This window comes from Dinoponera quadriceps, unplaced genomic scaffold (assembly GCF_001313825.1).
Source record: "Dinoponera quadriceps isolate SergipeBrazil2010 unplaced genomic scaffold, ASM131382v1 scaffold616, whole genome shotgun sequence".
Classification (NCBI taxonomy): domain Eukaryota; kingdom Metazoa; phylum Arthropoda; class Insecta; order Hymenoptera; family Formicidae; genus Dinoponera; species Dinoponera quadriceps.
In genome coordinates, this window is record NW_014555184.1 from 91,565 (window position 1) to 114,251 (window position 22,687).

Genomic DNA, 22,687 nt, shown 5'->3' on the forward strand with positions numbered 1-22,687 from the left:
ACAACCAGTAATCAGAAGGAGAAATGTCCGACGAATACGGCGGGTGCAGTAAAATATCCCACTTGAGCGTTTCCAAATAATTTTTTACGACTTTTGCGACATGAGGCCGAGCGTTATCATGCAGTTTCCACTGCCAGTTATACCATATGTGAATAAAAGACCGTTCCTTCCCTGAACAAGATTTTCAACAAGAGGAAGAGCAACCGTCTTGAATATTTCCTTTTGTGTTACATCAGGCATGAATATATGACTGAATGTTGTTCGTATCTCCTTGTTCGTGGTCCTAAAATTAGTTGCTGATTCTAGCGGCGTTCTGACTACTGTTGTGCTGGATGTAGGCTTCATGCATGACACATCTGACGACTGCATTAGCCGTAGACGACAATAAATCTGCACAGGATCCTTGGACGACATATTGAACCCTTTCGATCGATTGACTGGCTTACGTGCTGATGTTTTCGAACGTCTAAAATGTATAAATGAAAAATGTATTTATTTCACAATGCAACGGTGCACATTTGTACCGAATTTTTACATTTCGTAAAATACAGGAAAATATTCAAGGTCAAATATTCAAAATATTCAAGGGTATATTCAATGTCGTCGGTTGTTGATCGGCATCCCGCTCGAATAAATAAAACTAATTTTTACAATACTTACGCGGACTACTTCATTTTGCTGCAAATCCAATTACTTTTCTATCGAACAAACATTTTTGTGCCAGCGAAAATACTTCTCAAATTATAATGATTTATAACACCTCAATCGCCCGCAGCAGAAAGTCGTTGATCTTTCGAATCAAAACTCCATCTAACACGTTGACTGCCGGGCCGAAAGTATGTGCTACACACATTTAAGTAATATTTACTTAACACGTTAGCTGCCGGTCACATTCAAGTAAAATTTACTTAACACATTAGCTGCCGGTCACGTGAGGATGTGTTGATAGTGCCCCGCCGAATGCGTGACTGGCTACTGATACGTTACCCCACACCCCGTGCTGGCGCGTGATTGGCTCTGTAGCGTTGACGCCATATCACGCACTGGCGCGGGATCGGCAGCGAAAGTGTTAAAGATGGAATAATTCTGTTCTTTCGATTTAATTCCAGTTACCAATGTTATCTAAAGAAATGCATAATAGCTTACCTGGTAAATTTATGTTTTCGTTCGAACCCTCGAGTTCTTCCTTCATGTTGATAAACTACAAGTGTCACACTTAGATTAGAAGTATCGCAATTGTGTTCAACGGTTTATAATTATTGATAACATTACACTAAAGCAACTTATCACGCATCTTCCGATGAGATAATTACATTCTATCAGGCAATCATTAAAGCCACCAAGACGTACCATTAAATAATGAAATTAGTTACCCAAATATAATTGTCGTCAGCCTGCAAAATAGACAACAATTCTATATATGTATATTAGCGTTTGACTAAACGATGAAACAAGAGTAGTCGATACATCTGTCCATGAACCTGCACTATGAATATATTTAGGACAGATCAGGTGTTTATATAGCGAGCAATCTCTAACCTAACCTAACAAAAAGTATCTGTCGCCATCTTCTGAGCAGTACAGAAAGTTGAACAGGTAAAAAGAAAACCGCGGTTATTTCAAATGTAGTTAAGACAATATTCAGCGGTAACTGAAACAGTATTTATTGAAAAAAATTCTGTAACATTGTTTTAATAATAAAATATACATTGTTACATGGCATGAGTAGAATTAAATAGTCCAAATGACTATTACAGTCAGACTTCAGTATGATTCTTTTGATGATTGTTTATGATCAGTGCATGAGATATGGAGGCATTTGTAGAGTTTAGTATAAAATTCTCTTCTAGATTCTACGCAAACTTAAACGGGATTGGGCGGCATAAGCATCATTCCGTTGCATTCCAAGGCTATCTTGATGCCTATTACGAAAAATCCTATGTTTTTCACCGCTGACCTGTTGATAAAAAAAAAAGATTATAATATGAAACAAGTACGTTATAATATCGTGTAATAGATGGAATTTATTTAATACGTTCCGTGCCGGACTAATTTGATGTAACTTGTACACGTCGCGTGGGCTTCCACGATGTTCTATTATGAGCCAAATTCTATTGGTTAAATAATAATGTTTCGTAATAATTAATAAAAAATATGTCATAATTATATGTCGTTTTAGAGCCAAAGTGTCAAACTGAACGAAAAGTTTAACACAGGTTATCGGTAATTCGAGCGTCACGGAACGTACTAATACAGAACATCCAGTCACATGGTAATCATTTTTACAAAAACGTTTAACTAACTACACCGACAATATTCGTAGTCCTCGCAAAACGGTTAAAGGTGGGTGAACGATCAACTCTCTCGAACTGTACTTCGGCGCTTCTCCTCTTACGTTCGACCACGTCTCTCGCGGGAAAGTGTCGAGTTTGTACGATAAACACCGTGGACCAATAAAGGCACCGATATGCGTATCTTTCGCGTGACCACCATTATGCGCTTCTATTTTGTATTCATCTAGCTTAGTCTCCGTCGCATGCATATTTATAGCTAGCAGTTTTCAGGTCAAGAACAATTTATGTACTCAGACAGAGAGAGAGAGAGAGACCATGATAGTACGATCTTCATTCCTTAAAAAATAAAATTATTATCGGGTGTCACACACACACACACACGCGCAGAAGCCCGCGCGCGCCGGTCAGAGCGAACGTGCCACCTCGTAGCAGCGGTCGGGCGTCGCGACGCGCGAATCGATACGCGCGCAGGCGGCGTCGGTGCGTGGCGGCACAACCGCGCGTTCTTTCTCCCCGTACGTACTGCGTGCCGTGAAAATGTCACCGGGGCGATCGCTTTTCACGAGCTGCCGGCAAGCATACGCGGTGTCCTCGCGGCCGTGGCGCGATATAGGGTCGTCGCAAGATTAAAAAGCGGCGCGACGTTTCCTCCGTCTCGCGTTCGGCGGAGCGCGAATCATCGCGTTCTCTCCGCTGTCGCCGCATCGATCCCCCCGACAACCCCGGAAGGACACGCGAACCGAACGCCACGGGGGAGAATCTCCTGGTCCGAATCGCGTGAACAAACGCGGAATTAGTGTTGAGTCTGAAATCCGTGCGCGTGTATGTGTGTGTAGGGTGTGCGGGGGTGTGCGGGTGACACGGTGATCCGCACCGCGCAGGATTTAACGCGAGATTACGCGAACGACCGGTGACGGCCGCGCTGGTTGTCGTAGGTCCCGGTTGTCGTGACACTTCCGACAGAGAGAAAGATTATCGAGAGACATATCAAGATATAATACCGTCGGAGAAATAATCGTTTCTCTCTTTTATCCTTTCTCTATCCCTCTCTCTCGCTTGCTCGCTCGCTCTTGCCCTCTGCGAAGAATCGCTCGCGACATTCGTTGATACGCGTCCTCCTTATGTTATGTAAATATCCCGAAAGATTAAGTGCCGACTGCGCGGAGAGGCTGTGACGATAGGCGAAGTCGCGTCAGTCGCGAAGTTCGCCGCGGCGGCGGGGATTCTTGGGCGACAAAATTCTCGAGCGGAGCCGTTATGCAAAATTATGCGTAGCTCGCGCGTTCGATTGGCCGTGCTCATGCTCCTATCGGCGACGTGCGCGTGTAAGGAAGAAGCCAAAGAAGCCGTGACGAGCGAGCTCGACGAGCGGCACCGACGAACGGCGGCCGTCGGCGAAGAAACGTCGCCAGGTGCTGAATAAAACACGACCGACGGTGTCATCCCGAAGTGTTCGTGCGCGCCGTGGAGGAAGAAGTTATCGTCGCCCGCCTCCTCACGGCGATGCTCTCGATCGATAGCCCGGCCGCCACGATCCACGAGTGTCGTCGACGACGTTAATCGACCAGAGAGCGTCCGACCGCCGGCCGGATTTATTCTGCAACGCTAGAAACCGCGGAACAGAGACACATCATCATCGGGAAGGTGCAGTATTTCACGGCGACTCCCTATCAACCAGGTATGTGATTTACCGCGTGACGCGATAAGGACCACGATAAGCGGCTCTAATGGCATTAATTTACGCGCGAGCGCGTAACGACCCGCGCGCTCTGTATTTGTCCTCGTCGGCCGCGCCTCCTTCTCAGTGTGTCACTGCCGCGGTGTGCGCGATTTAATCGAATCTCGAGCGTGAAAAGTGCGCGAGGAATATCCGTAGTTTCGAGGTTTGCGAGGAGAGAAACCGTTCTCACACCCGTTTCCCCCGCGAATTTCTATTCGGTTTCTATATTCCGAGGACGGGGAAATTCGTCTGGGAAAATTCACGTATGTTCGCTTAAAACACGTCGCATTTACTTCTTTCCGTAAAGCACATGAAAGAGCAAAATGTCCGCGGAAAAATGAGTTTTTCCGAAAGTTTTGGAGCTGTGCCACACAAAAAACAGTCTTAATTAAATCAATAATAAGTACTTCTATATATATATATATATATATACAAAATCATCTTAATATTCTTAAATGATTTTTTATCTTGAATTGAGAGCAAAAGATACTCTCATCAATACAAATTTAGTCAAATCACGATTAAAAATCCCATAAGAAAATTGCAATGATTATAATATTCTTATTTATATATGTAAGAATATCCATCATTGATTTAAGACTAATTTTTTTCAGGAAAATCCCAGCTGTCGGGTTTTTTCTCTCTCTCTCTCTCTCTCTCTCTCTCCTTTGTCCCAAGTTTTCGACCATTGCATCCGGCCGCGTGTTATTGTTAATTTTACGCGAGCGCGCACCGTGGCGTATTTTCGGCGCGGCTTCTCGGCACGATAATTGCCGCAGAACTCTCGCGATGCGCCCAAGAATAAGCTTCTTTATAAATTGCACGTCGCGGTTCCCTCTGTTACACGCCGCTCGTTTGGTTCGTGTCCGTCGGCCGCACGCTTGTCCATGGACGTCGCGTCGGTCCCCCATGTGCGGCACGTACGTAGGTACGTGGCTACGTATGCGGCGTAACGGCCGAATATGATGGTAACAAGCGTGCGGCTGCCCCGTTAAAACGTGGACCAAGCTGAACTATTATTAGATTTGAATACGCTTAGATATCGCGTGTACACTCCTTGAATTTCTTGAAGTGAAATCTCGCTCGAAATGCGGAGTGGCCGTCGAGTCTCTTGAATTCGAGTGACTTTCCTCTCGCATGAAGTGCATTTCTCCACTCTGAATCATCGAGCGAGGTGTGCGAGTCAAGTATTTGCACGGTCGAATTGGATCTTTGACAATACGTTCGAAGTCGAATCGTATCTCTTTAATTCGGGTGCGAATCGAATTCGAATCCCAAAAGATTTCTCGGGATTTACGTTATATGCTAGTCTGAATATGTGAAAATAAGGTACTTTTAACGATATTAAGAAAGAATTTTCAAATGTGTAAAAGCATTAACCACTGCGTAGTTTTGAGGAAATCTCCCATCAAGGAAAATGCTGCGCTAAGTGCTGGAAAATTTATAATGGATGTCAGACAAGGAGTGTGCAGAGCTTATGAACGGATAGATGCACATATATATATATATATATATATATATATATATAATCATATTTTACAAGAGCTGGGAAATATGTGCACGGTATATCTGAAAAATTATGGAATTAATTCTTTTTAATTTTCCTTGCAAGCCATGTAGCATTTTCAAACTACATGTTTTCTTGGCAAGGTATCTATATTTTATAATCAGAACCACATCAAATTATTTAGCAAAAGAACACTTTACGCGCGCAATATTTTGTTGAAAATAAAAAAATGAGTTTAAGGAACTAGTTTTTAATTTCAATGGCCTTTTATTGTTTATCATTTTCCGACATAAATGAAGCAATCGAAAGACGTGACTGATTCGAAATTAACGAATCTGGAACTTTCAAATTCGAAAACGAACTTGAATCGAAACAACGATGATTCGACTCGAATTCAAATGATTCGCACATCTCTACCATCGGGTGAATATTTTCACCTCAAATTAAAGAATGAATCTGAAATATATACGTCATGTATGCCTTACTAAACCTTAGGTCGAACATCACACGATTTCTAGTCTTACACATATACATGTAATGATGAAAATTATATAGTTAGAGCCATTATATATAACTGTATCATCATAATTAAAATCATTTCCGCGATTTTCGACCTTATGTATAAATACTTAAAATCCCTCTATTTGATGAATAGTAAAGCATACAGTCAGCCATAGAATGGTTGCAACAATTTTTTTTTTTTTACATCGGAACATACAAAAGATACGTTGAAGCAAACTATGATTCATAAACGATGCGCAGTAGATGGCCAAACAGCTGTCAAAATTAGAAATGTATACGTCAAATTTACTACACATGTATATGCAAAATTAGATATGTATATGTAATTTTGACAGTTGTCCGGCCATCTACTGCACATCGTTTGTGAATCATAGCTTCGTCTCGTTATATCTTTTGTGTTCCAAAGCATGTAAAAAAAAGAAACAACTGTTGCAATCGCCCTGTGATCGAATGTGAGTGCATAACGCCACCGTGTGCATTCTCCACCGTCGCAGGAACATATTCATTTGGATCGAACGAAACATTCGCCCGTATGGAATCAGAGTCCACTCTAAGCAAAACACTCGCTCTTGCGATTTCGAGTAGCAGTATCTTCACTATCGCTTCGAGTGAAAATATCGCCACTTTTCGCTTGTTTTGAGTAAGATTCCACTCCAAGAAATTTAGAATGCACCGCTTGATCATAGAATTTTGTTTTCATACGTTAAGCGACTATCCTTAGTAACACAAAGATTCGATCAAGTTACATAAACACTTACGACATACTTGTTAACGATGCATAATTTCTCATAAAAATATCAAAGTTGACTCGGTCCGATAAGATAAGAGTTCAGCATTTTTCGGAATAGTGTACAATCTCCGTATTTCAGAGTCAACATTTTCGAATAGAATAGAGTAGAATAAAACTTTATTACGCTCCAAGATAAATCCTATGAGAGAGCGACGATTAAAATTCAAATTAATGCATGATAAAGAGCTAAAGATACAGAATCGTCGTAAAAAAGAACAAATCTAAAAATGAGAATGAGGAAATGCTGAGGAGTATTACGAAACAATTAATGATGATATATAATGACGATGTATTATTGCAGATAATATCCTGTAAATAAGAAATCAACACAATATTATTACAATGATATGTCATAAAATGTAACATTTTCAAATATGTCCTCAATGTTGTATACAATGTCATTGTTAACAATATTTGACCCAGACGTGAAAAAGAATATTTCTACACTGTGATTTTAATATTTAGAAATATTATTTTATCAAGTAAAAGTTTATACATATAAAAACATTTATAAATTATTATGCCAAAATGTTTATGAAATTCACGTGAAATCGATATTTCAAGAGATTGGTCGAATATTTCTCGCTTACTGGATAGACAATAAAGTACGTAGTAACCCGTGCAATTTTCAGGCTTACATACAAGGCTGAAAATCGTAGGAGACTTTGACAAAGCGGCCGAGATTCATCCTCGAGTACTTCGCGCTAGAATCGGCTCGATGAACGCGGCGCACATCCATCACCGAAATTGATACCGCCGGATCCTCTGCTGCTCACTAACGCGTACCGCTCTGGAGTATTATAATAGTACGGAGAGCGCGTATCCCCGATATACGACTTCCCGAGTCGATTTCTCCTCGGCGAAAATGTCACAGGGTGTCATCCGTCATTCGCTCGCTCGCGATTTGCAACGTTCAGCTTCTTGGCAAACGAGATTTCCTCGCACGAGAAAACAACCGAGATTAATCAAATACAAAGTACTTTTTCCAGTCCACTCGTGTTTCTCGAAGGTCTCCGATGACGCTTTCGGCGGAATTTCGCCGAGGGGGAAACGGAGGATCCGAGGAAGGCGTCTCTTGGAGCTCTGCCATCTCAGCCGGCAATGTGCCGCGCGCGGCGTGCACACTCGTGCGCATTTGTCCTACATAATCATCGTTGTAAGGGCAAGTACGCGCGGATGCTAACTCGCGAAGCCGCGAGACGGGTGTCGTGTTGCAAAAATAACCGACCGCGTGGAAAATAGAGGAACTGCGAAAACAGCGAGTCGCCGCTGCGGCCGTGACTGCCGACGCGACATTGGCGCGAGACTGACACGTGCACGTGTGTGTGTGTATGTGTGCACGCGGCACATATACAGATACACACTCTCACAATCGTAGCCGGCACCCGCGCGTCTACCTGTATCTCTGTCTGTGTACACGTTGCGCTCGGAAAACACGGAAATACGTGTCACCAGCGCGAAGTCGCGCGTAATCGCTTTCAGATCGATGAAATCGTCGCGTATGTGTGTGTGTGTCCGCGCTCGTGGCCGTCCGTGAACGAAAGTGCCGACGACGCGTCTCGAAGGGGTGACTGGAAAAATCGTGAGGAAAAACGCGGAACTCTCGGCGACCCGTTGTTTGCGATACATCGATACGAAGGTTAGGGGAAGTTACTCGTTATTTATGACGAAGCTATTTTTTATCCTTTTTTTTTTCAATAATGGTCTAATAACGACACATGCGTGATGTCGTCACTAAACTTCATTAGTAACTGCGAGGCGGTTACATTTCTTGGGCAACGGTGATGAATGTAAATCGTTAGTTTGCGTGCGTATGACACTAATTTCAGGAAGTAACGAGTTACTTTGAAAGTAACGTGTTATTCGTTACTTTTAAAAGTGACGCGTTACTTTTTAGCCTTGTGAAATATTACGTACAGATGGTGTAGATAGATTTTAATATCATATAAAATCTTTCCCCTTTAACAACCTTGAATAACTGGACATCTGGACGTGATATTTTACAGGTTTTCAAAGTATATATATATATATATATATATATATATATATATATATATATATTTTGTTGATATATATATATATATATATATATATCTAGTGCTGGAACAGCTCATTTGCGGACATGGATTAATCGCAAAAGTTACTTGTTCCAGTGTCCTTTGTAAGCACATGAAATTTGTCAGTCTAATTTCGGGACACTTCGTGTGTACGCGTGCTCGAACTACTACAAGCGTAAAGCACGGAAAGCCGTGTAACGTGCGGTCGCGTATGTAATGCGAGCGCAGATCGATGAAAATTAGCGGTGCATGTATACATATATGCTCAGGAAAGAGCCTGTAATACGCGTGCTGCGGCAGGTCGCATTAATTCTGAGAATTAATCAGCCTTGGCGGGACGCGACCTCCGCGTGTTTCAACGGGCCGCGGGGGCTCATAAGCGCGCTGCATTACCGCCGCGAAATGCACGCGAAAGCCGCGCTCTCTCTGTCCGTCCGCCCAATAGCCCGGCTAAGGTCGACGATAGGCGAGACTGTATATCCGCATGCAGGATGTATGAGTCAAAGGACTGCGACGTAGGAACTGTAATGCGATGACGTGTGTATGCATGTCGAATTGTCCGGGGGAAAGAGAGATAAGCGCATTGTTATCGACAGATCGTCGTTAAAAAGCCGAGGAGGATTCTCCTATTCGGAAAATTCGTGAGTGATGTACGCACGCGGAAAATAAAAAAAAGAAAAATCTGTTCCCGCTGCAACCGAATGAGGGCCGGAGATGGAAAGCTCAGGTGACGGGAAATGATATTATCTCTGTTATCCCCGCGACTGAGGACATTCAGCTGCGTGAAAACTCGCTTGAGACGACTGAGCGACAATTTTGACCGAACTTTTTCCACGGGAAACTTTTCCTACGGGAATCTTTCTGGTTCTTAAAAGTTTTTCATTTCAAGCGCAAGTCAGAGAAAAGTTGAGGGAAATTCAGTTACATTAACGGAATTGTTTCCTCCGTGCGCAACATAATACACGGAGGGAAAGGTCAGTTCCTGCAACTAAATGGGGGGACCAGATGAAAGCACGGTGACGAGAAAATGGTATCTCCGTAAACTGAGAACATTTGCGTGAACATTCAGCCGCGCTAAAACTCGGTCGAGACAACTGCGGCGATTGAGCCGCGTGGAAACTTCCTGCGTAGTAATCTCCTTGTTCCTAAAACCGAGTTTTTCATCCGGTCTCCCGGAAAACGGCAAACGGACGACTCAGTCGCGCCATTTTTCCCCGGCATAAACAGCCTCACGATTCCAGCAGCGTATTTATCCACGATTTTATCCGATTCATCCTCGGCGTTTTTTCGGCGAGATAGACTAGGCGCGATTTTCACGCAGTGTAAACACTCGCTTATCGCCCGGCTGAGGCTCCCGCAAATGTCGAATATCTCACTTGTCACCGCGAATATCGTGTACGATGGTCAGTGAACCGCGCGAGCGCGGCCGTGCGCTTTATAAGCAGAAACATGACGCACGCTTTTCCACGCACATGCACCGGGCGCGCGCGCGAGCGAGATAAGCTCTCTCCCTCTCTCTTCGGAGAAAGTCCGCTCGTGGCTCGCCACACACACACACACACACACACATCGCTCCGCGTTGCGGTATATATCCGCTCCCTTGCGCTTCGCCGCTCCGACGGGAACCGCAGTTTTAACATTATATCGATATAGCGCCGGTCAAACGAAGCGGTGCGGAAGCAAATAAAAAGCGCGGAACAGTCCGTGTGTGCGCGATGACGCGCGTCGTACAAAGGGGGAGAGAGAGAGAGAATGCGGGACGACACTGTGGCCGATTTGCCCTCCGGGAGAGAGTAAGGAGGATGGTCAATAAAGCCGTTTTTGTGCCCCCTCTCGATTTTCATTATTTTTTTTTGCATTGTATGACCATTAGGAATGTAAAAAATAATCACTAGATGAAGAAAAAAAACCTCGATCCGTAAAGCTATAATTATTAGTCTAGATGTGCCATTATGATACCCAAGTCTTTTTCATGACTAATAAGTGAAACTAAAAATCAGGAGGGGCCCAAAGCACGGCATTATCGGACCCTCCTGATTGCTCCCGCATCTGGAGAAATCATCATTCCGGCGACTCCTTCATCTAATGTTTGTCCGACTTCCGGCTGCGCGTATCTCCGAGAAATCTCAATATTGATTCGATCCATGCCTCGAGTCTTTATCTCGCGACAAATGTGCGCCTTATCTTATCTGCGCTAATAGAGTACTGTGGCCTATTGCGAATCTCCACTGCTCCACCGGGTAGATAGCGCACTTTCAAGTTCAATTCGCCGAAGGTGGCTCGCCAAGCGGAGTCTGGTGTATTAATTACGCACAATTAGCTCGCGCGCGGAACCTACAGCGTGCAAGAGAGAGAGAGAGAGATTGTCGAATATAATTATCGCGTAACACGTGAAGGACGTATTAGTGGGCGGTATTAAGGAGGGAATCCCTCGTGTTAATTGCTCATTATCGCCATTATCTTGCCTTCCAGATGGTTTCTGGCAGTGATGCCCTCATCGGAGGAGGAAAGCCAGTGGCTTGTTGGCAGTGGTGGCGGCGGCCTCGCACCCTCCGGCGGCAGCGCGACGAAAACGGGCGGCGGGGAGCGTATCCTGAACACTAGGACCGGTCTCTACACCGAGGAGATGGCGACGCAACCGGCAAGCGTAACCACGGCAGGCGTGAACTCGGCGTCCGCCGATTCCGCGGAGCACGATCTCATCGACTCGACCGCGGACGCGACTCTCCTGGCGCAGTTCCACGAGGATGCCATTAAGCAGGTGACACTCCACGAGCGGCCATCGTGAAACGGACTTTTCCCCTCTTCTAGGTTGCACCGAACAGAATTGGTCGTGTTAATTCTTTGTCGAAAAAAAGAAAAAAAAACAATTTTCCGTTGCGATACCAATTGGATTTGTCAGGCCTGTTCGTTTTAGCTTGAACTAGCGCTGCGTTGAAACTTCAGTATCAGCTCTCTGAAGTGGAACTCCCGACCGAAAGACCTCGTGATTTGGCCGCACCTTCCCCGTGCAATCACATCGGTTCTATTTCCCTCCAACGCTAGATTATGCACTTGGTTCGCTCTAAAGGTGAAAGGTGCAATCTAGCCCGGCTACAAAGAACGAACTTCTTGATATTGGCTATCAAAAATCGATCCCCTTACATGATCCTCGCTTTGCTCTTTTTTTTTATATAGCGGAATACCTTATATATCGAATGCAAGAGATTCTTATCTCTCGACGAAGTTTCTCGAAACATCGTCAATAAGCAGGCGTCATCTGTCAACCGGTCGAGAAATATACTTCATACTTCCTGCAAGACATCGGAAATGGGGTTTTATTTACTTATCTTTTATCTTCCTTCGCTGAAAAAGTACGCATTGAAAGAGGGCTACCTCGTCACATCCATCCACTTTCTCGTGCAACAGCGGCCATGAATATTTTCGAATACTAACGATTATCGATATCTGCATCGGAGGATTATCGATATGTGCATCGAAAAGCACCGATCGATTACCCGATATCGTACCAATGATAGAACGTGAAGTTCGAAAGATGCCACTTGATTGGCCATTGGGAATAATCAGCCGGAGTGTCGAGTGTAGTGTGTGGGGTGCAGAATGCAGGACATAATAAAAACATAACCTAGGTGAAATGGCGTCGTTTTTTGTCAAATCGTTCACTCACGGTGAATGACTCCTATCACCTTGCTCACAAGCTCGACTCCTTTATTATCCCAACAAGATGGAGGAGGTCCTGGATGAGTCGATTGTCAAGCCAAAATATGTACCACGCGAGGTCCCGGGCTATTTAAAGGATTTCCCAGTAAATATTCTTTGTTTGACACTTCAGTGATAGCCGTGGTGGTGGTGGTGAATGCATTCGGTTGTCGCGCTGCAAACGGTCCGGTTCTCCATTTAAACAAAAAGAGAAAATCATATCGAACAATGTTTAAGTGACATAACGATACCATTGTAATGTTGCAGGCTGGTGTCGGTTACTTCCAGATATTCGCCGCCTTCTGTACAGGCTTGAGTCTGGCCGCAGACACCGTTGAGTTTTTCGTTGTTCCTTACATATTGCCAAGCGCAGAGGTCGAACTGTGCATCGAAGACAGCGAGAAAGGATGGCTCGGTTAGTTGCCATTGGCCACGTTTAGCCGAATATTTATTTTACAACCGTTGGAAGTTTCCTATGCTGAGATCAGATTATTCTCTTAGATCTACAAAATTTAGAAAGATCCTGCTGAACGTAGACATTGTTGCAGTTTACACCGTTGCATAAATTGCTGTATCGCTAATATCGATATCATATTCCAGGTAACATTACCCTTGTTGGTCTTGCATTGGGTGGATTATTCTGGGGTGGTCTTGGAGACAGACTGGGGAGACGCAGATCCCTCTTGTCCGCTATGTCTGTACATGCCCTGTTCAGCGGTGTCGCAACATTCATGCCTACCTACGGCACTTTTATGACAGCTAGATTTTGCTCAGCTATTGGGTAAGCAACTTTCTCATATCTTGCGTACAACTCACTGCCATTTCCATCAACTTGATTTGACTTACATCAACTGACATATTTCTCCAATCTCTCATTACAGAGTCGGAGGAGCTGTGCCATTGGCATTTGCCTATCTCGCCGAATGCTGTCCACGGTTAAGCAGAGGCCGTTGGACGGGAATACTCGTGACAGCCGGCGCCCTGGGAGGTGTCTATGCTGCTCTCTTAGCATGGGCAGTGGTACCTACGACGGGAGAAATGGTCGTTCTCGAGAACAAGGAACACTTCAGCGCCTGGCATCGATTCCTGTTACTGTGTTGTCTGCCGGCGTTGTGCTCCACGATCGGCCTCATCTTCCTACCGGAAAGCCCAAGGTATCTTGTAGAGGCCGGTAGAGATGTGGAAGCAATGATGGTTTACCAGGTATGCCTAACGCGACCAATGACAATTGACTCTTCTCACCTCCAACGTCTATATCTCTCTATCTTTTATATGATAATTTAATGTCTCTCAGAGGATATATAAAAAAAATAACGCACGGAAAGGTGCAACAGGTGCTCAATATCAGCTCTCTGAACTGGAACTCCCGACTAAAAGACCTCGTGGCTTGGCACCACCTTCCCCGAGCAATCATACCAGTGTACTGGCCGACATAATATACTCGATCGAAATGGTGAATACAGCGCTGTATGATACGTGTTTCAGCAGAGTATAATATGTGACTTCTAGCCGGTATCTCGTGGGGGCAAAAAAAAATCATTAAAATCTATTAAAAACCACTAAGATCCATAACAAATCACACCAAATCATCTTAAAAACTTCAGAAAAACCTAAAATTTTGTATCTCCCAAAAATATTTCTATTATTCCTTTGTGGTTTTTGATGGATTTTAGTGGTTCTTAATAGATTTTAGTGATTTTTCTTTGCTCCCACGAGATACCGGCTAGAAGTCACATATTATACTCTACTTGTTTCCCAAGTCTAAATCCCTCGAATTAAATATTCCAACGATAATATTGAATTTGCTGTTCACGCTTAGTTCTGGAATTCTTTTCTGGAGTTGTTTGCGACGCCCCACCTACGCGTGACTCTGGTCCTCTTGACTATTTGGTCCGCCGCTTCGTTCAGGTAAATTCCTTTAAATATTTGAATATTTACCACTACCGTGCGATTAAGGATCTCTCACAAAGATTCGCTCCGTTTATACTGCGCTCAGCCTGTACGGTCTGATGATATGGTGTCCCGAATACCTGAAGCTTTTGCGAGCGATTGAATACGAGGCACACACGGAACACTTTCAAAAGGTGGATTTCAATAGTACAACGTTCAGCGGCTCTTGGGAAAATCGTCAGTACAAAGACTCCACATTTTTGAACTGCAAGTACGAACGTCGCTCCAACCATGACCGTGAAAGTTAGAGCGTAGATATTTCTAGTAGATTGAGAAGGCGTAACGGCCGATTATACTTCGTGATCCCGAAATATTTCCAGGTTTACTAAGATGGTATTCAGCCATGTCGACTTTGACAACTGTACCTTCCATTCGGTAGAATTCAGTAGCATTAAGTCTAGCAAGACTCACTTTAGAGACAGTGTTATTATATATTCCAAGTAAGTGCATAAAGATATATATAAAGTATATAAAGATTATAAAGGGAATGAGTGTGTATTATATATTGTTATATATTATATATAACATTGTATTGAGCGAATGTACTTCGTTGCAGATTTGTTGACACGGATTTATCTGCGCAAGCTTTCACCAGGTGTAAATTGGAGAACAACACGGAACTGAGTTTAAGCGGGTCGTGCCCGACCCTCGATCTGGACTATAACATTTATATCGAAGAAGCGTTGCATGCTCACCTCGTTGCTCAACTGGCTTTCGTGCCTGCCGCCGCACTGGCGGGCTTGGCACTTACCGTTCTTCAGCGGCCAAAATTGATCGGTCAGTGTATACACTTGGGACGGAGTGCGATTTTTTGGCACGATTTATTCACTTATAATATTCTTCGCGTTCTTCAGGTTTCTCGCTGTTTTTCTCTTCCGTCGTTGCGCTGTCCCTGGTACTGATACACAGAAACAGTTCAGCGGTTCTTGGTTTCGAGGGCGGCTTCATAGCCGTTTTTGCCGTTGGTTGGACATCGTTAACTCTAGCGACTGTCGAAAGCTTCCCTACACACCTGAGGTGACGGAAACTTCCTGTTGATGATGTTAGACAAATGAATTTCCTTTCTTTGAAAGAAAGGGGAATTCGTTAAGCTCAGAAAAATTCGGTAAAGTTGCACCGCTTACGTCATTGCGTTCTTACAGATGCACCGGTTTCGGACTTATAGCAGCGGCAATAAGAATATCAGGACTGATAGGAACCACGATATATCAGGCATTCGTGACTGCACCGTTAATCGCGCCCGCACTGTTAACGGCGCTGACGTTATTGATCGCCAGCGTTGCGACCCTTAAATTGCCTCACACTCATACCGTCTTCTTATAAAGCTCCTCGTCGACGAAGAAGAAGGATTGCGACGTTGGTTTGGAGTCAGCAACGTTTTGTTATTGTGTACGAGGCAACAAACACGGGAGAACTCGTATCTGCGAATTTGTAGGTCAGATTTTCACAGGAAAATCCCGAATGCGTAGAGAGAGAGACGGGGATGAAAGTGAAAAAGTGTGGAGGAGGAGAGATTTCCTATATTCTTAGGATTTACTCGAAGGATGATGATGATGATAATGATGTTCAAGACACATGTCAATAATTTACCGATCAAAAGGAAAAGAATTTTTTAGAAAACGAGACTTTGTACAAAGTGACATATCCTAAGTAATATCGAAGATAAGGCACTGTTGTCTCTGAGGACACTCGCATATTCGAAGCGCACAGAACGTTTCTAACGACTTGAGCTTGCTGACACAACAGAGTTCCCGGAGTTGGATCAAAGTACTCTCGTATCCTATCGCTTGTGGAACGTGAGATGTTCGGTAAGAACAAGCGAGAGAGATAGGAAGAAGGAGATTCCAAGATTAGACGATGAAGCGTGACCGAAATGCGTGATTTCCATACGCAAGATATTCACTCTGAAATTATACGATTACTCCGTTGTTTTATCTTTGACGATATAAACCGTTACATAAGTATCGAACAAAGGATGTGCAAGATATGTACACACAAATACACACTCACTCGATTACACTCACACACACACGTACACTGCAACTATTTTAATAAGGCTATACGCCGCAAAACGTGTCAATTTTAATGGATAGAGGATGCACAGTCATCCGTAATGATACGTCGTATATAATAAGAACGTAAATTAGAACATTTTCTGGTATATTATCGGCAGTGCAATTTGATATCTCAATTATTCGAGAGATACACGAAGCTCATAGAAGCCCATACATAGCTGTTCTTACTTTCGATCGATAGGCTAAACGATATCCCGTGCATAATGTGGAACAATTCGATCGTATCACTCCGTTACTGTTCGCGGAGGATACACGTTCGTCCGGAGACGCGATCACACATATAAAACGCCACACAGAGATCTACACCGCGGATGTGTGCAGCAATCGTTTTATGTTCTCGCGAGGAAGACCCACTGGGAGGAAAGAGAACGCTGATGCGAAACTCTCTTCACGCGCGGAGAACATTCCTATGGACGGGAAGCGATCAAGCAATTATGTATTCAGTACTTCCGCTTTTTACCGATTTATTAGTATGCATTAGATCCATCACCTAGACGCTAGATCTTCGCTATTTCAAGGACAGAGAGATAGATAGAGAAAGATAGAGAGAGAGAAAGAGAGAAGAGAAGGCATTATTCACGTAATATAAACGCTGCCGTATGAAACCTCAATTTTCATAGATGAAGACTTTTGGACAGAAAAGGGATAGATGATTCAGCTTTATAGCGTAAATCCAAGAGATTATCGCCTCTAGTCAACGTTAATCGTCTCTAAGCTTACGATACGTTCAATTTATGAACATGCATTAGACTCCAGTGATGACACGTATATGAATAACGTGGAATGTTATTTTCTACAAAACGAAAAATCAGAATCGCACGTCTTCACGTAGCACACACACACATACACACACACGGACACAATATAATATCTCTATAGTCCACTTGGGGAAACTTGGCTAAAGTTTTACTGTCGCTGATACAACAAGCAACGGATGAGTGGCAGTGGAGAAATAATATGAACACAAGGAGTTCCTTCAGAGAATAGAGGGAGGAGGTAACCTATTTCTAGGCAATAAGGGCGTAAATGTGAAGTTAGCGGCGGTGTCCTGGTGTACAGGAGCTCGAGGATGCGCTTCGTCGAGTCTTCGGGGAAAGAGTTTATCGGATAGGGAGAAATACGCTGCTATCGACAGACTTAAATAGTATAAATGTTTACGTCCCATCACGGTTAGTGAGTTTTTTCATATCAGATTGTTGGCGATCGATCTATATCTATACAATAGAGAGAGAGAGAAAGAGAGATTATGAGATTATGATATTCGGGCCGAGGTTTACGGACGTCGTCTGGGAGAGAAGTAGAAACGAAGGAGGATCGTTCACAATTGGCCGATCGGCGCGAACGCCATTATTACATTCCAGCGATTATCCTGGGGATGATTTTGTGTTGTTTTCCGGCGAGTGAAAAATGTCATAAACGTGGTAAACGATTCGTTTCTGCTTTTAGGGAGAGGAGGAGCTCACACACTTGTCGTAAACCACTTGGTCGGGCGGAGTCGTGTCGGTGCCGCTGTTGCGACTCACCGTTTCTTTTCACGCGAACGTGTCGGGACGTGGTGTCGATTGGAACTTGATGACAAAAAGTAAGCATGTACGTGAAGACTCATCGTTGGGACCATGCGATGCTCTTATCAACTCCGCTTCTTTTTCGTGCTCATCGGAAATCAGTAGAAGACGAAACGAAAGAACGCAGTGAGCGTAAATGATTCAAGGTGACGACATCGGCGCCGACACACTACATATCACACATACACACACAAACCTACATAAACATATGACACACGCGCGCGCAGCCTCACTCGTAATTAATTCTACTGTACTACATTCAGATTTATCATCACCTCCGTAGGTATATTACATTTTACTCGACATATCATATTTATGAGTCAGCACTCTAGATTCGTAGGCCTTAGTCGGACTATTGACTAAAACACGTAGGGAAATACGATAAAGGCGACGATGGCGTGCGGGATGGCTCTCTCGGGACTAAAGTAAAGCACTGATCGAGCAGAGTGAATCTGTCGTGTCGCACTATTTCCCGAACTTACGTTTCTTTAGCGAGTTACGTTAGCGCCGATAGCGTGTAATGTACATTATTGTTTCGCACACAACGCGATTATCAACTGACCGAGTACGGGGTGTCGTGGAAGCGACGTCCATGTGCATATGCAGGGGAACGTGAAATTTATCATTTGCCGTTTCCACCGAGAAATATAAATCACATACATATCACGTCATATCGTTATTCAATATAGACCGCGGGAACGAACGGTCAGTTGATAGTCGTTGTGTAGCACAGAGAGAGACTGCTTCTTATTGTTAAAACTGAAAATTGTTTAGTTAGTTAAGTTAAGGTCTTCTTTTTTTTCACGTATATATATATATACATACATACATACATACATACATACATACATACATACATATATATATATATATATATATATATATATATACACACACACACATATATATATATATATATATATATATATATATACGATGATCACTGGCACTGGGAGATTTCGGGGAATGTTCACAATTTTCCTTCGTAGTTCGCGTTCGGTTGCCGCATTTGACTATCGATCGCATAGTCTCTTCTCAGCCGTCTTTTTAATACAACAACGGGAATAGAAACGATATTTTCAAACGTGATTTTTACGCGAACAGTCACCATGGAGGAGGAGGAGGAGAGAACGAAGAGAGTGTACGGGATTGTGTGAAGGAATAACGTGCGTGATGTTTTTTCTAATAGTCTTACTATGAAATTTGTATCGTTATTTTGAGCGGGTCGAGATGTAAAGTTAATCACAAGCAGCAATACTATCCATACACTACGAGATACTATCAGACACACAGCTATATCGAGAGATCGTGCTCGAATACGAATCCTAATATGAAGAGATGTCTTAAATATCAATGTGTTATCGTTACTTCGCGACGTGTGTCAAATATCAGTGTACCTTGCGTACGGTAGGCAGTAGGATTTATCAGTTCCGCGCTTTCCCACTCGAGTTTTCTCACTTGATCCCGGTTGCACGGTCTGTTACGATTTAGTTTCACGAGAACTGCACCTTACAGAGATACGCAATCGAGGGAGACGGGTATATTGACATGAATTTTTAAATCTCGGGAAAAAGCGGATTTTCTACAATTTTCCGTAGGTTTCTTTCGGTTTTTTCCACAATGGTAGAAAAATTTGTTTAGAAAAATTTAAGACAAATTTTAAAGATGTTAAGCACTTTTCATTGTAACAAAACCCGCCACGGATTTCACGGCGAGTTTTTCGTTTAGAATACACCTTTAAATCGCAAAGAGCCGCGTCAAAACGCGCGCAGAAATACGAGGATAATTGATCACCGGAAGGATCAATTTATTTATGTCACTGCGACTGCGAATAAACTCTGTCTTTAGCGCGAGCTGCTCGTAATCACCGCTCTGTTAACTCGATTGTCCCTCGGTCGTTCAGTTTGTTGACTCGTTTGTACATAGTCCTTAGCGATAGCGTGATTTCATGCCAATCGGGCGGTAATTAACGCAGTCACGTGGCGCTAATGATGTGTTATCGTCTTGCTCAGTGTATCCCGGTAGATCGTAGACGGAAAAGCCAGTCTGCGAGACGCGCTTTCTCGTCGCGAGGAGCGACGTCCTTTCGGGGAACGATGTCCGATCGATTCTCACGGGACCTTTTCCGTCTCACGCTGATGAGAATATTCCGTGTGGCTGCGTGAACAGGATATATAATTTACGGTGGGATCCGTGATGTGCGCGATCGCACGAGCGAACAATATGATGCGGCGACACGCGATATTTTGTATGCTTGCAACTTGTACTTTCGAGCTGTGTACCCGTGTTTTTATGCTCTTAGAAACCGCGCGCGAGTCCGCGTAATGTGTCGTAGCGATAATTCGATAAGTCCTTGCTCTTTGAAGATCGTTTACTATAGAGGTACGTGAATCGACGACGCGTGAAGTGAAGAAGCGCCTCGAAGAAGATGAATTCGTGGCTCGCCCCCACCCCGAGGGGTGATGCCACTGTAATACTGTATATTTATCGAATAGTTTCGATTCTCCCGACTGACAGAGGCAGTGCGTAGAAGAAGTGGCGAAGAACGGTTTCGGGGGCTCCGTTTATATTTTGATCTCGAGATAAACAATTTCTTCTCTATAGCGAAAGTTGCGAAAATGTGACAGGATTTAAGGATAATTTGCGAACTGTACGAATGGCATAAATGAGAAGTTTATTAAGTCTAAAGATACACGTCTACTACTTTATCCTTCCCGCCTTCCACATGGCGCTTTCGCAGAGATGCACGCTAGAGATATACGGTTTTGTTTCCTCGCATGGTGTGGAAAGAGCATTTTGTAATAGAACTTAATTTGTTGAATTAACAGGAAAATCTGAGTGTATCGTTTCTCGTCAAATTATCCGTGATAAGAGCGTTAAAACGTGTGAAATTCTATTGTTCGAAAGATTAATGTAATTCTTAAATAATTTATTTTATCGATAAACAAATTGGCTCGCGCCAATTTTCGCTCTTATATTTACTTGCCTGTCGTAAACTATCATCGATATTGTGCAAAATGTTTTTTATTATTTTTATGACGATCGGTAACGCAAATTCACCGCAGGTAAAGAAGCGACCTACCTGCATGTCAGATGACGTTCATTCTAGCGCCATCTAAGGACGTTGATAAAAATGGCCGATTGAAAATGGTAAGATTTTCTTCTTCTTAAACAACGATCGCAAGAGGCACCTCAGTAAACGACGATTGATTAAGATTTAGTTAGGTATACATCGTTGCAAAACATACCTGCGTTCATATTTGTACGTGCATTCGTGCCTGTAATTACAGATTCCCTGCGATCGCGTTGTAACCTGTATTTTCGCTCATTCTCAATTATCCTCATTATTCTTTATCGTATATGAAGCGCTGACACACGATATAACGTTAATTAATTTAATAACGTGCATTAAAATTCCCCGCAGATTCCGACGCGCGTTGCATCCCCGAGATCGTTCTCAGCGATTGTTGACCTTGAGCTTGACCTTGGGCGTGCCCGTCCCCCTGTGCCCCCTTGCATGACCGGCGCCGAAGGATAATGTGTACGAAGATGATCATGCCGAACGAGCCCTGACCTAACCTATTCTAGGCTATGTCTCTGTCTTCCCATACAGACAAAGCCTAGGAGAGGCTAAACCAAGTTACTCGGTTCTCCTTCTGCTACTTCTCGTCATCTGCTCCTGTTCTTTTATTTTCCTCCATCTCCTTGCCAAGGTAATTCTTGTTTTCACCTAAAGTTATCCTCGTTGAAATAATACACAGCTTGGTTGAAACTTTTGAAATTAAGAACCAATTGCAGAAGTTTCACATAAAGTAATACTTCCTTTATTTACTAATTTCTTTTTAATTTCTTTTTAATCCAATGATTAACGTTTAACGTTCCGCAGGCCTTTGTGGAGTCGAAGTTTCCGAGAGGAGATTCAAAGATCTCTCTCTGGGATCTCGAAAAATGGACAAACCAGATGATGAAATTGAACTATCTGCTTCGGGAAAGCTCGGTATAATTGGTGAAAACGCGAAATCTTCTAATGAATCAGTCACTCCCCCGAGTTCCGACCCATGGTTTCTGCCACTTGCTTTTGTTCAGGCTCTAATTGGCACGTGCTAATTGATCGATTGAGAATCTCGTTACGATCAGACACCGGACGAACATCGTCAGTGTACCGGCGCAATGGTAAGTGGCACAGTATATAGCAATAGAGTCGATGAAGAAGCTCGTATTGGCGGAGAGCGTTATCGAGCGAAGTGTTAAGAAGTCCGATGGACACGCCTAAGATAAAGAGATGGATGGGGAGGAAGAGAGAGAGAGAGAGATGAAACGAGCGTTATTTTAACAGTACCGCGCGTGCTTTTTTGCGGTGAGTTATTTTGGTGACGGTGGTCCGATCGGCACAAAGAAAGCGTGTCACGCCTAAAAATACGCGGGGCACGCAGGTAGACATGGAAAGGTCGTAGGGACCCGGGACCGAGCACACGGGGAGAAAAAAGAAGAGACTCGGGCGAGAGAGG

At 43.6% G+C, this 22,687-nt stretch overlaps 1 protein-coding gene and 1 long non-coding RNA gene across 5 annotated transcripts; one reads left to right on the top strand and one right to left on the bottom strand.

Moving 5' to 3' along the window:
* Positions 1-47: 47 nt before the first annotated feature.
* LOC106743238 lies at positions 48-1,525 on the bottom strand. Its single transcript, XR_001374338.1, has 4 exons — positions 1,374-1,525; positions 1,147-1,201; positions 661-843; positions 48-466 (listed from the first exon to the last, which is right to left on the bottom strand). It is a non-coding gene; the product is annotated as an uncharacterized LOC106743238 (long non-coding RNA).
* Positions 1,526-3,889: 2,364 nt separating this feature from the next.
* Positions 3,890-19,002, top strand: LOC106743298 (synaptic vesicle glycoprotein 2B-like). 4 transcript variants are annotated; one of them, XM_014617003.1, is made up of 12 exons: positions 3,890-3,972; positions 11,363-11,651; positions 12,857-13,004; positions 13,190-13,370; positions 13,471-13,792; positions 13,884-14,042; positions 14,409-14,497; positions 14,586-14,750; positions 14,860-14,979; positions 15,096-15,316; positions 15,394-15,556; positions 15,682-19,002. In XM_014617003.1, exons 2-12 carry the CDS (start codon positions 11,379-11,381, stop codon positions 15,860-15,862), a joined length of 2,022 nt encoding a protein of 673 aa, XP_014472489.1. In that variant the 5' UTR covers positions 3,890-3,972; positions 11,363-11,378; the 3' UTR covers positions 15,863-19,002. The 4 variants fall into 4 exon arrangements, with proteins under 4 accessions (XP_014472489.1, XP_014472490.1, XP_014472491.1 ...); XM_014617004.1 differs by lacking the exon at positions 3,890-3,972 and adding an exon at positions 4,118-4,277; XM_014617005.1 differs by lacking the exon at positions 3,890-3,972 and adding an exon at positions 8,357-8,472.
* The last annotated feature ends 3,685 nt before the right edge of the window (positions 19,003-22,687 follow it).